At 29.6% G+C, this 15,056-nt stretch overlaps 2 protein-coding genes across 2 annotated transcripts; both read left to right on the top strand.

The window, feature by feature from the left end:
- The first annotated feature begins 1,198 nt into the window (after positions 1–1,198).
- Positions 1,199–3,541, top strand: LOC131605187 (uncharacterized). Its single transcript, XM_058877574.1, has one exon. It carries the CDS (start codon positions 1,199–1,201, stop codon positions 3,539–3,541), a length of 2,343 nt encoding a protein of 780 aa, XP_058733557.1.
- A 2,134-nt stretch (positions 3,542–5,675) lies between these two features.
- On the top strand, positions 5,676–8,513 carry LOC131607068 (cyanogenic beta-glucosidase-like). Its single transcript, XM_058879113.1, has 9 exons — positions 5,676–6,043; positions 6,186–6,263; positions 6,566–6,653; positions 6,746–7,117; positions 7,201–7,418; positions 7,710–7,741; positions 7,839–7,941; positions 8,048–8,156; positions 8,251–8,513. Exons 1-9 carry the CDS (start codon positions 5,689–5,691, stop codon positions 8,444–8,446), a joined length of 1,551 nt encoding a protein of 516 aa, XP_058735096.1. The 5' UTR covers positions 5,676–5,688; the 3' UTR covers positions 8,447–8,513.
- Positions 8,514–15,056: the final 6,543 nt, after the last annotated feature.

Here is a 15,056-nt window from a genome sequence, read left to right as displayed (position 1 = left end):
TATATATATATATATATATATATATATATATATATATATATATATATATATATATATATATATATATATATATATATATATATATATATATATATATATATATATATATATATATATATATATATATATATATATATATATATATATATATATATATATATATATATATATATATATATATATATATATATATAGAGGCGGAGGCAGTGTATAATGAGGGGGTTCAATTGAACCCCCTGGTTTAAAAATTAATTGCACTAATATTCCTATTACTTTTATATTTTGAACCCCCTGAAAAAAAACTTTTGCACCCTTGACTCACTCAAATGATCTAAATTAAATTTATTTATTTCATTTAATAATTTTCACTTCTTTCTCTCTCTAAGTCTCTCATCCCAAAAACGTGAAAACTTCTCCTTCTCTTCTCTTACTCATCGGAAGCAGCGGCGCCACCGCACCACCACCACGACTTAACTCTCATCTTCCTACTCTCTAATCAAGCATTCAACATCATTTAAACATCTATTAAGATAATCAATTTTAAAATTTTATTTTAGGGTTTTGTAAAATTTTCTTTTCCCTTTTTTGAATCTACCACATTTATAAGATTTCAGATTATGTTTGGAACAATTTTGCTAATTTTTTCATTTGGGGAACAACTTTTTCCATTGTTGTAATTTATTTTTACTACTACTGAGTTTTTGGGTTTGCTCTCTGAGTTTTTGGGTTTGCTCTCTGTCTAAATTATTTTCGATACTTTCAAGTCTCAACATGTTAAATGTGATAAAATTGATTTATTTTATAGGATAAATTGAACCTGTTGGAGACTTGAAATGATTGTTGGTACACATTTAGAGAGAAATGTTTGGTTGTCTTTATCAAAAAGCTATTAAAGAAGCTATATAATATTTAAAAATTAAGCTGTATATGATAAATTGAACATGTTTATAGTATTTAAAGAACCTGGTTTGTTTTATAGCATAAATTGAACATGTTTGCTCTCTGTCTAATATAATGTTTGATATTATCTAGGAATCAATTTGGAAAAAATTATAGTTTGTTTATTTAGTCTTTAGTTATATTATATTAGTTACATAATATTAGTGTTTGTTAGTGATTGTTAGTATTAATACCATTCTGTTAATGTTTAGAATTATTTTGCCTTATATTTTAGTTGTTTTATTTTTGGCAGAAGATTATGGAGAAGTTTTATAAAAGAAAATTACGATCAGAAGAACAAGACTCAATTTCTCAGCAGCAATATATTGCGTGTAATTTGGAAGAGTTGCCGTCGGATCCTGGAAAACGTCCTAAAATGTCAGCATATCATCCGAATAATCAAGAGATAATACGTCGAACATATTTACAAAGAGAACCATGTCAACCTACTCAACACAATTTTCCCCAAAGAAGAATTGGAAATTTAATGAGAAGATTTTGTTCCCCATGGTTTAACGAATTTGGAAATTGGTTAGAGTATAGTATAGATAAAGATGCCGCATTTTGTTTATGTTGTTATCTTTTTAGACCCGATTTTGGAAAGCAATCGGGTGGTGATACATTTGTAACAGAGGGATTCACAAGTTGGAATAAAAAAGCTAAACTTGCATCACATGTTGGAGGCCCTAATTGTGCTCATAACATTGCTTGGAAGAAATGTGAAGATTTGATGAATCAAAATCAACATATTGAAGTTGTGATATCTAAACAATCTAAACAAACTCGTGACTTGTATCGAAGGCGGTTGACAGCATCACTTGATTGTCTTCGCTATCTATTGAAGCAAGGGTTGGCTTTTCGCGGTCACGATGAATCAATAGAATCTTATAATCAAGGAAACTTCCTTGAAATGCTTAGATGGTATGCTGACAAAAAAAAGAAAGTGAGACGAGTTGTATTAGAAAATGCTCCAAAAAATCTAAAAATGACTTCTCCATCAATTCAAAGAGATATCATTAAAGCGGCGGCTTTGGAAACTACCAAAGCAATTATTAATGACCTTGGAGATGAATTGTTTTCTATTCTTGTTGATGAATCCAGGGATATATCTGATAAGGAGCAAATGGCTGTTGTTTTGCGTTATGTTAACAAAGATGGAATTATTGTTGAACGGTTTTTGGGTATTGCTCATGTTAAAACTACAACATCCTTGTCATTGAAAATGGCCATAGATGAATTGTTATGCAAACATGGACTTACTACTTCTAGAATTCGAGGACAAGGTTATGATGGTGCGAGTAACATGCAAGGAAAGATTTTTGGTCTTAAGAGTTTGATATTAAAGGAAAGTCCATGTGCATTTTATGTACATTGTTTTGTTCATCAATTGCAACTTACATTAGTTGCTATTGCTAAAGATCACCTTCAAGTTTGCTCTCTTTTTAGCTTAATATCCACTTTATTAAATGTTGTTGAGGGATCTTGCAAAAGGAATGACATGCTACATGAAGGACAAATGATGAAGGTTCGAGATGCTTTGGAAAATGGAGAAATTGTTAGTGGAAAAGGTTTGAATCAAGAAACTAGCCTCAAGCGACCTGCTGATACTCGTTGGAGTTCTCACTATGCCACTTTGGTGAATTTGATATTGATGTATAGTTCTGTTACAAGTGTTCTTGAAACTTTGAGAGATGATGTATCCGCTAAAGATGCAAGAGGCGAAGCAAATGGTCTTTTACTTTTAATGGATAATTTTAATTTTGCACTCACTTTGCATTTGATGAAAAATGTCTTAGGTACTTCAAATGAGTTGTCTCAAGCATTGCAAAAGAAAGATCAAGGCATCATCAGTGCCATGAACTTGGTTAACATCACAAAGAAAAGATTACAAAATCTTAGAGATGATGGGTGGGAACCTTTATTGGAAGAGGTATGTTTATTTTGCATTGAACATGATATTGACATTCCGAATATGGATGATATATTCTTTAGTGGTAAATCAAAGCGCGGAAGTGATTCTCATTCTATCACAATAAGGAATCACTATCGCATTGAATTATTTTATACTGTTGTGGACATGCAGCTTCAAGAACTTAACAATCGTTTTAATGAGACAAATAGTCGATTGCTCATTTGTATGGTTTGTTTGTGTCCAAGTAACTTGTTCTCTACTTTTGACAAGGCAAAATTGATGGAATTTGCAAAGTTTTATCCAAGTGAATTTTGTCCGACTAGTTTGGTGATGCTTGATAATCAACTTGAGACTTACATAATTGATATGCGTACGAGTGCTGAATTTGCATCTTTGAAAGGAATAAGTGATCTTTCGAAAAAGTTGGTTGCAACTAAAAGGCATATTGTTTATCCATTACTTTATAAGCTTTTGAAGTTAGCATTGATTTTACCTGTCGCCACAGCAACTGTTGAACAATCCTTTTCTGCTATGAAGATTTTGAAGACTAGATTGCGTAACCGAATAGGAGATGAGTGGATGAACAATTGTCTTGTAACTTATATTGAGAAAGATGTGTTCTCTAAAGTTGATAATGAGTTGATTATTCAACGGTTTCAAAACTTGAGACCGCATAGAGGACAATTATAGAGAATATGTAATTTCTTTGAGTACGATGTAATTTTTTGAATATATAATATTATAATTATTAATTAAATTTTAAAGGTTTGCACCCCCTGAACGAGGGTCCTGGCTCCGCCTATATATATATATATATATATATATATATATATATATATATATATATATATATATATATATATATATATATATATATATATATATATACATAAAATAAAAATTTCTCTCATTTTTATATCTTTTTGATAAAAATTCTGCTTCCTCCTTCTCATCGATTGAATTAGACAGATCTTAATGAGATACTAATTTAGTACTACTTGACTTTAGTAATATTTAATGTGACAGAAATATTTTTGAACTAGATTTTATTTCAATTATAGCACTCATAGAACATGCTATTCTGGAGTATGAGATTTCGAAAATGATTATTAAAGTGAATATTAGAAAGTTAGCGTTTTTAGTGTTCTTGCTTTTTATATGACCTTAACACATGTTACGTATTTAACGTGCTACACATCTTGTCTCCACGTCTCTTGTCTCTGGATCTTATCCCTCAATACTCCAATATGATTTATGAAGGTACACGATGTTCCGAGCATATACGAACATGTAGTATATTATAAAACTAAGGCTCACTTAAGAAATAATAAATAATGGAAAAGCGATTATTTAAAAGGGAAACTTTCCATTTCTTAACATGGCTCTAGTCATATGTTTAATATCTACTTCAAATCATATCTAAAGGTTGACCTTTTTCATTTTTAATAGAAATTAAAATTTATAATAATATGAGAATAATTAATGTAGTTCAAATATATATATATATATATATATATATATATATATATATATATATATATATATATATATATATATATATATATATATATATGTATATATATATATATATATATATATATATATATATATATATATATATATATATATATATATATATATATATATATATATATATATAAACAAAGGGTTGAAGCTTAAATATATATTCTTTAAAGTAAAAGATTAATTCTTACGCATTCTAGTGTAATTTTTTTTATATAATTAAAGTATTACCATAATTTATAAATATTATTTTATATATGTTTAAAATAAAAATTAAATATTAATAAAAATTTGATGATCGAGATGTAGTCCGTGTAAAAAAAGTAAAAAAAAAATACATACCAATTTATATTTTGAATTTAATTAAAATACACCAACAATTTTAAAAAAAATTACATTGTCAATTTTTACCGTCAGATTTTAAATTATTTTTTACTTTTATTTTAATTATATTTAAAGTAACGAATATCAATCATTGTGATGCATTCGTAGTATAAAACTTTTATATGTATAACAATTATTCTCTCTTAAATTTTGTTTGGTAAAATTAGCGGTTATGTGATAAGTTAGCTGATAGCTTATATTTTATGACTTATGGCTAATAACTTATAACTTATAGTTGATGACTGATAGCTTATAAACTAATTAAAGTATTTGATAAAATTAATGGGTTAACTAGCTGATAAATATTAAATGACATAAAAAATATTTATTAATTAATAATTAAATATATATTTAAAATAATTAAAAAATTTAAAAATAAATAATAAAAGAAAAAATAATAAATTATAAACTATAAACTAAAATGCTATTTATAATAGCGTTTAAAAAATTAATTACAAGCTAATAAAATAAACTATAAGCCCGTGATAAAAAGAATGTTACAAATAAATTTTTTTATCATAAAAAAAATGTTACAAATAAATTTTTTTATCATACAAATTTATGAGTTCTAAATTTAAAATATAATTTGTATTAAGATAAAGATAATTCATAAGTAATGAGTCATATCATAGGTGATACGAAAAAATCATAGATTTTATCATGAAAAATAATCATATATCCGTAACTTGAATTATTTAATCAATTTTATTTATCTAGCTAATTAACTAATGAGTCATTGATTTTATCATCACCAAATAAAAAACTAACGTGTCATACAAAACAACTAACCGCGTTTGAGTTTTAATTTGACTTAGAAATTTTTTACAATACAAGCCTTCAACTCAAGTTTTATTATTTCTTATATAAATAACCATACTTGCATTGTTTTCATAACCACAAAAAAACAATTAATCTGAATAAGCACTTATATGATATCAAACATGAAATATCTCCTATTTTCTCTCTTTTTACCTTTGGTTTCTTCATTGATAATTAACACTTCACCACAAATAGGTCCATTGAGTAGAAATGATTTTCCTAATGACTTCATATTTGGTACAGCATCTTCTGCATATCAATATGAAGGTGCAGCAACTGAAGGTGGAAGAGGAACAAGTATATGGGATAATTTCACTCATACATATCCAGAAAAAATCATGGATGGAAACAATGGAGACGTTGCGGTTGATTCGTATCATCGATATAAAGAAGATGTTGGAATTATGAAAGATATGAACTTGGATGCATATAGATTTTCTATATCTTGGTCTAGAATACTACCAAGTAAGTCAAATTGTAGTAATCATCAACTTGTTTTTTTTTATCATATTCAGAAAGTTTCTATATATTTTCTAATCAATATAATAAAGTTTATACAGAAATAGAAGGTTACTATTTATTAAATATGTTTCATTGATTTATTTAGATGGAAAACTAAGTGGAGGAATTAATCAAGATGGAATCGAATATTACAATAATCTCATCGATGAATTGTTGGCAAATGGTGAGAATACAAACTTTATTTCTATTATTGGATTTTCTTTTAGGATTTTTCGACACATGACTAATCATGTGTAAAAATATGGTTAATTCAGTTGAACAGATTGTTAATTCAATTCATGTTGTAAAATGTGGTTGATTGGTATAGTTGAATTTACCATAATTTTCACGTTGAATTGAAGTAAATAACTGATCAGCTGAATTAAATTGTATATATTTAATTAGATGTTGCTCGGGTATACGAAACATTTTCTTTTGCGTTTTAGAATATTCTAATATATCAATCTTATGTGAAAATAATTTTAGGTTTACAACCATTTGTAACTCTTTTTCATTGGGATCTTCCTCAATCTCTAGAAGATGAATATGGAGGCTTCTTAAGCCCTCTCATCATGTGAGTACAACAACTTAAAATTTTCACTTAACAATTAACCTAAATATTTAAAAAAATGTTTCTCATTCATCTTTACACACCTTCAACTACAGAAAGCACTTCCAAGACTACGCAGAACTTTGCTTTAAAACATTTGGAGACCGAGTAAAACATTGGATAACATTGAATGAGCCATGGAGTTACAGTCAAAATGGCTACGCAAACGGCGAAATGGCACCGGGCCGATGTTCTTCGTGGTTGAATCCGAATTGCACCGGCGGTGATTCCGGAACCGAACCTTATATAACTGCACATTATCAACTTCTAGCTCATGCAGCAGCTGTTAATGTGTACAAAACCAAATATCAAAAATCTCAAAATGGTTTGATAGGTATCTCATTGCTCATTACTTGGTTTGTGCCACTCTCTGATAACAAACTTGATCAAAAAGCCGCTGAAAGAGCTACAGATTTTATGTTTGGATGGTAAAGATTATAAAGATTTCATTACAAAACACATATAAATATATTTATATGAAAATTTATTTTATTTATTTGTTTGATTATAGGTTTATGGATCCCTTAACAAATGGAGATTATCCAAAAAGCATGAGAGGTTTGGTCAAAACAAGATTACCAAAGTTTAGTAAAGATCAATCTAGATTAGTCAATGGCTCATTTGATTTTATTGGCATAAATTATTACTCTTCTGGTTATGCTTCTGATGCACCTCAATTAAGAAATGCCAATGCTAGCTACCTAACAGATTCCCTTTCTCAAATTTCATGTAAGCACAACATAAACTTACAATTATTTATTAGAAAAATATTTGATGGACATTTTTTTTTTAATTTGAAATTTGTCACAGTTAAACGTGATTACTTAAATAGATTATTATAAAATATTTATCACGTGATTAAATATAACCGATATTTTTTTTGTCGTGGTTAAACCTGCTATTAACTAAATTTCAAAAATATAAAAAAGAGGTGTATGTTATTTATTAAGTATTTATTACTATTTAAGCAATATTATCAATTTAAATAATGATATACTTTATTTGTCTGAATGCATGCAGTCTCAAGTAATGGAAAATCTATTGGTGTAAATGTAAGTTTTTAACTCTAAAAAACTCCAAAATTTTTACAGGTGTTATATGACTTTTCTAATGAGTAATCGTTAGTTGGTTTTGTTTACTTAATTTCAGGTTGCTTCAGATTGGTTATATGTTTATCCAAAAGGACTTCGAGATTTTTTGATATATGCTAAAGAAAAATACAACAACCCTTTAATTTATATTACTGAAAATGGTAAAAAAATATTTATTATGTATAAATAATTTCATTCTTATGTAAATTTTTTTATTTCCTATTAAAAATATGGATAATAATTTAACTTTTTTCATAATGTTTGTAGGTATAAATGAATACGACGATCCATCATTATCACTTGAGGAATCTCTTCTGGATATTTATAGAATCGATTATCATTATCGTCATCTCTTTTATCTTAGAGAATCAATTAAGTAAGTAATTTTCTATATAAATATAAAGTTAATAATTTTGATTTCTTGCATGAAATTTAACTATATTTTTCTTTCAATATGTAAAATATTACAGGGCTGGTGTAAATGTAAAGGGATATTTCGCATGGTCTTTATTGGACAATTTTGAATGGCATAAGGGTTATAGCATGAGATATGGAATGATATTTGTAGATTACAAAAATGATTTAAAAAGATATCAAAAGCTTTCAGGATCGTGGTTCAAGAATTTTCTCACACCAGATACAAAACGTTACATAGATTCCATTTAATATATAGGGCTACAAGTTTCTTTTTAAGCACCATATATTTACTTCATTAAATATTTCATTGTTTGAATATGACAAGTATATCAGTTGTAATTATATGTAATATATATCATTAATTATTGATCTTATTTAGTTATTCTATGTAACATTGTAATTTCATTTTTCTTTTATTTTGCAAACAATAGAAAGAAATAATTCATGTTTTATCTTCATCCTGTTGTTGGATATATAATCAACTCCTTTTCTAAAAATTAATGTTGTATTAACTTATTTTGCACAAATTAGACTATTATTAATAAAAATAAGTCAGTTGAAAATGAATTTTACATCAGTTTTAAGGGCGAAATTAAAAGCGTGTCATAGAAAATGTGTCATTTTTCTTCTTGGGTTAACTGCCAACTGATGAGAAAACTGAAAGTAGTCATGTTTTCAATCTTAAAAAATATAAAATATTTGTATATTTTTAAATCTGCAAAGGGCGCCCCGTTTTTCCCTTCGATTGAATTTAAGAATTGAAAAACTATATGTTGTCTTTTTATCTCTGATTGAAGAAACAATCGAAGGTAAAACCCTTGTTTGTAATTTTTTAAACAAGACATAACCTAAAACACTTAAATAGAACAAATGGTTTTTTTTAAAGCAGAATAAAACTTAAACAAAACAAACGACCCTTTTGTACCATAGCAATTTAAATGACACACATTTTTTTCTTCAAAAAACTAGAAACATATACAAATGATTATTTTGTGAATGGTATCAGGTCGTTAAACACCTATAATTTAAACAACGATTGAAAACAATTAGGATAACACAACAACAACAATATATTAAACTTTCAATAGCAACAACAACATTAATCATTCAATCTCAATATATATATATATATATATATATATATATATATATATATATATATATATATATATATATATATATATATATATATATATATATATATATATATATATATATATATATAACGAATAACATGCACATCATCCAAATCATTTTCTTCATATGTGATATATACATGTGTTGGAAAAGAAGGTGTCTCAGAAATATCAAGAGTTAAATCTTGATTTTCATTAATATCAAGAATATCTTTTCTTTGTAGCAATTAATCATCTATTGTTAAAAGGATTTGTGACATGAAAAACTTGTTTTACTTGAGATGGCATGATGAATGGGTCATTCATATAAGTTGCCTTGTAAGGGTTAGCGCGTGTAAATCCTAATCATCAGTTTGTACATTTGTGTTATTGTCAATCCACTTGCACTTAAGTAAAACCATTTTAAATATAACACAATCAATCTCCTAAATATTCTCCATGACTCCAAAGTACGTTCTACATGCCATTACATGATTCTTATCTTTAGAGCTAGAAAAGTACATGGATCAACCTCAACCATAACCCCACTATTTTGCATGATGCTATGATCATCCTTAGATTTTGTATAAAATTTAAATTTACTAATATCGTATGCACTCCAAGTTACTTAATTAAACTTAGGCATATAAGACATTCGTTTAATTGTCTCAGATGCACTCATATCTTTAGAAACTCTTTCATTAAACCAACTTATGAAACATTTGTTATGCTCTGTCAACATCCATTTTTTATTCATTAGGGAGAATTTTTTCTTGATAAGTCTTTTGTCAGTGGATAAGTAATGTTAAACTTCATCAACATTATTCAATATATACAAATGTGCGTGAAGAACTACATCTTGGAACATTGCCTTAACATTTAAATCTTGAGTACCTTTACCTCCATATCTTCCATCATGATAATACTTTGGAATTTATTTAGAGTCTAATTTTAGCAAACCAATTTCATAATCAAAGTTTCATGATAAACTTGGTGTGAAAAAGATTCGGTGAGCACCGCTTGCTCCTCCAATTCCAAGTATTAGAGTGTTTGTTGTTCCAGACTTGTGGTCTAATACTTGTCCTCCATGCATTAGAAACCCTGATAAGTGGACCTTGTTTCACCTCACTATTTCCAGACTTGTGATCCAATACTTGTTACCCACATAAAAAAAAATAACTTCAATTCATAAAACTTTTTTTCGCCCTTGTGCAACTTTCTGAAAACCTTTTCAAGTCAAAGTTCAAATAGTTGAAATTTCTAACATATTATTCTTCTTAAAATCAACGAAACAAACTTGTGTTTTTTAGAAGAACTACGAAACTCTAACTTTCCTATGGCACAAAAGAATACATAGGCACATGATGCGATGTCTTGGCGAGCCTAATAAACCAAAAAGTCAAAAATCCTTTCGTATTTTCTTTTTTCTCACTCACTAAGTAGAAGATTGAAATTTTTTCACACTAACACTAAAACACATGACTAACCAAATGGGTACCGTTGAGTACAACGGATGCGAGAGGTGCTAATACCTTCCCCTCGCACAACAGACTCCCGAACCTGTCCATGGTTGCGACGACCATTCCTTTTCCTTTGTGGGTTTTATTCGAAATTTTCCCATTTCTTAGGAATAAATAAATATCGATGGCGACTTTGTTGTATTCCGAGCGTGCGATACACTCGAATATTTTTCGTGCCGCAACATTCTTTCAGAAAGAACATTTGTAAATAGGATGATTCAATTTCATTGAATTTCTAGTTATATTTTCAAGTGATCCATCTGGGTTAAATCCTACTCCATTTTTATTAAAGAAAGATCTTTGATTTGATAGAATTAAATCAAGGTTTCTTTACCCGTAGTAAGTTTACTTAAGGTTTCCTACATATTATCTATTTCTCGACGTAATCCTCAAGATCAACAATATTCTTCTCTAACTTTTCATTTTATTTAGTGAGCTTAACAATAAGCCAAAATAATTTATTATAAGTTAGAGAAATTACCTTAGAGTCTTCTTCCTTGTCAGAGACTTTTAAGCAAACATGTTCATCCTCTTTAGACGTCTTTAATAGTTCCTTAGGAAATTCCTCATATGAATATTCAGAAAGTAATGTCCGGGATGTTGTTGAAGTAATTCTTGCACTAGTCTTCGTACTCTTCATTTGAGGAAACTCCAAAAATTATGCTTGAGGATGCTCTTTCATTACTTCTTTTTTCAATGATTCTACTGACTGAAGCTATTTCATTGTCTCTTCTTTCGTTGGATGAAGCTACTTCAAATATCCCACTTGAAGAAGCTTCTTCTTCATTTCTTATGGAGGTAGCTTCCTCATCATACTTATTAGATGATGATTTTTTGGATGATTGTTCATCTATCAAAATCATTCATTTAAAGGAGACAACTAGGGTTGATTATACTTCTTCTTCCTCAAAAGAGCTTCTTGATGAAATTGATAACAATTATTTACTTTTCTTAAATCCTCTCCGGTCCAATCAAAATCTGGTTTATTTACTACCTCATAATTAAAGGAGAAAATAGGAATAAACGGACCATTGTTTAAAATATCCCACATTTCAAAATCGTTAACTTTTATAAAAATTTCAAAACTCACTTTCCATAAGTGAAACCTATCACCATCAAAAGGTGGAGGTGTATTCATGAAAATACTACTTTTAAAATCAGAAGTGTTTTTAGTCATCATCTTTTTCCTCCTGGAACAATTAAACTTTAAAGATGTTTTAGGATTTGATGCCACTTGTTGGATATAAGAATCCAAACACTAGAGGGTGGAGGGTAAATTTTGTTGGATTAAAAAAATCCATTTTCAAAAAAAAAATGTTTTACGATAACAAAGTTTAGAACTCTTTTATGAAACAAACAGAGTAAAAGCAGCGGAAATAAAGAAAACATATTTGCATCAGAAATAACTTATTGAAAATAAAGAGTTGAGGGATAAGAGCAAACTTCAGGATTATAGAAGTTAGATCTTAATGAAGTGACCTAGTCTTCTCCCCAAGAATTCATCTTGAGAGATTCCACTATCTTGAAAGCTTTTAACAAGAAATGCTCATGAACCTCTTTTTACAAGGATTGAAGTTTTTCAATGGCTAACTTCGCAACCATCAACGGACAAAGTTTTAAGTACGGAGACCTCCACAACCAACTAAGAGCTTTTACCATAGGCTAAACTCACGAACCACGAGAGAAATTTTAACAAATGGCTAAGATTACGAACCTACCGAGAGTTTTAACTATGGAGACCTCCCCAACAAAAGAAAGGTTTTACTTGGTTTACCTTAACAACCAAACAATAGTTTTTAATGGTTTAACTCACAACCAAACACCACTTCTTACAAGGAAAATAATACACTATTGAGTAATTTGCAACTTTGCCCCCACATTAGAAATAATAATCCTCACAAAGCAGAAACTCACTCTTAAAGCACTAAGGCTAAACTAAAGTGAGAACTGAGAGATTTATAAAAAAAAGTTGAGACTAAGAAAGAAGGGCCAAAATCCATTTTCTGGATGATTTCAAATTATAGACAAGCCATTTATTTATAGGACACTGTGTGGTATAAATTTGGAAATAATCCATGGGGCTAATTAAGCCTCTTAATCGATTATGTCAAAGGAATAATCGATTATGCCTCAAAAAAAATGAAAGGTTTTGATTCCAAGTCGTTGCCAATCATTTAAGGAACCTTTCCGATCTATTTTAGGCGTCACAAAGTGAAATAATCAACTACTTCCAAGGCTTAATCGATTATCCTTTGCAAAACTTGTTTTTAATCGATATGAAAGTTCCCTAATCAATTGGCTATTTTAGGTGATTTTACAAAATCAAGAGAGACTTCTAATGAGGTTTAAGTGTGTGTGTGTGTGATTTTCCTTAGTAAAATTGAGAGTTTGTCTTACACCTTTACAAACACTGGTAACTCGACAAAGACAAGTGAGCTTTAAGCACCAATCATTGTCACTTGGTTAACACATCAAACATCATCACTTGGTCAACACATAAATAACCATCTTATCAATAACTTGTCAAGCACCATCACTTGAACAACAAATTGTTAAACACCACCACTTGATCAACATATCAAGCACCATCACTTGATCAACATATCAAACACCATCACTTAATCAACAACATGTCAAACCCCATCACTTGAACAATCTTCAAGCACCATTACTTGAAAGCCTTGAACAACAAGACTAATGACTACTTCTCTTAAGAGTATTATCAACATCAAAGCCAAATCAAAAAATTGATGTAGTCTTCATACCTACAAGCACATAGATCCACAAAACTTTTATTCCCCTATTCTTATAGAGAACGTGGCTTCCTATATGACTGAGTATCCATACCGTTAGTGTCTAAAACATGTTAAATCTCGCGTTTCATAAGTAGGTGATAGGTTATTTAACCCAAGCCCAACATGGGGCCAAGTTATGCGGTAAAAAGGAAGGTGTTACAACCAATGAGCGCATGTTGTGATTAGTGGGCGACTTGAACCCCAAATTTGGGTGGCGTGGAGTACAGGCTATGTAATCACCCGAAATTGGCTTGTCTTGCACCCTTTCAATTTACCTTTTCTTAGGCCTTTGGATTTATACGAGTGCATGGTCTCTCAAGCACGAGGTCTTATAAAGGGCGAAGTCATTTTGTTTGGTTCTTACAGATGAAACTTTTAGTTGAGTCCCTCAAACGAGACTTTAAGTTGAGTCTCTTAGATGAGACTTTAAAATGAGTGTCCCAGGAGAAACTTTAAGTTGAGTCCCTCATTCGTGAATTTAAATTAAATCTCTTATGCAAGACTTTAAGTTGAATTATTTATCTTGTTGCTTATTAAAGATTCTCCAACGTGGTATACTTTATGATCCGACAAGAGGGTTAACAACGAGTGAATCGACATAGGCTGGGAATATTGAACCTATACATGTATTTTCCCATGGATGTTAATGCTATTTCAGTGGAATTCCAACATTAATACTAAATTATACATAAACGTCACACACACATTCGTTTTCTTTTTTATGACCTTAAATTTAAATGATTTGGAGAATTCATCGAAACAAAATAGTTGAATATACCTTTTAGGTAGGGGTGGCAAAATGTGTCCGGCCCGTTGGGCATTCCCGTTTTACCCGCATTTTAGTGCAGGGCAGGTCAAGGATTTAGGCCTTCATCCTTTAATGTGTCTGCCCCGCCCCGCTCCATTTTTTGTGGGCTTTTGTACGCATGTGAATTAACACAATTTAATGTTTTTTAGGCCGAAAAGATGTTGTGCCCATGGACATTCTCCGCCTCACCCACACTTTTGTGCGGGGCAGGGTAAGATTTTTGGCACGCGCCCTCAACTATGTCCGCCCCGTTTTTTTGTTGGCTTTTATGGGATGGACATGTCCGTTTTCCACCACTACTTTTAGGTGATCAACTTCTTACCGGAATAGCCTTCATTGGCATACTACACACATATTTTATCTATAATCTATAACATATATAAAGGGAATACTTTGTTTTGGTGTAACCTATTTTTTTACACCCTTTTACCCTTATAGTGAGTAATTTATATAATATCTTCCATTTAAACTACTATTATTAACTTCCTTATAATTCCCTAGGGTGTGTTTGTTTCAAAGATTAAGATTGTAATCCTGGGAAAATTATTCCCGGAAACAATATTGTTGGAAATTTTATTCCCGTCTATGTGTTTGGTGAGTAATCTAATTTCCTAGGAATAT

Source organism: Vicia villosa, linkage group LG5 (assembly GCF_029867415.1).
Source record: "Vicia villosa cultivar HV-30 ecotype Madison, WI linkage group LG5, Vvil1.0, whole genome shotgun sequence".
NCBI lineage: Eukaryota > Viridiplantae > Streptophyta > Magnoliopsida > Fabales > Fabaceae > Vicia > Vicia villosa.
Note: the sequence above shows the minus strand (reverse complement) of the source record. Positions and strands in the feature narration are given on the sequence as shown.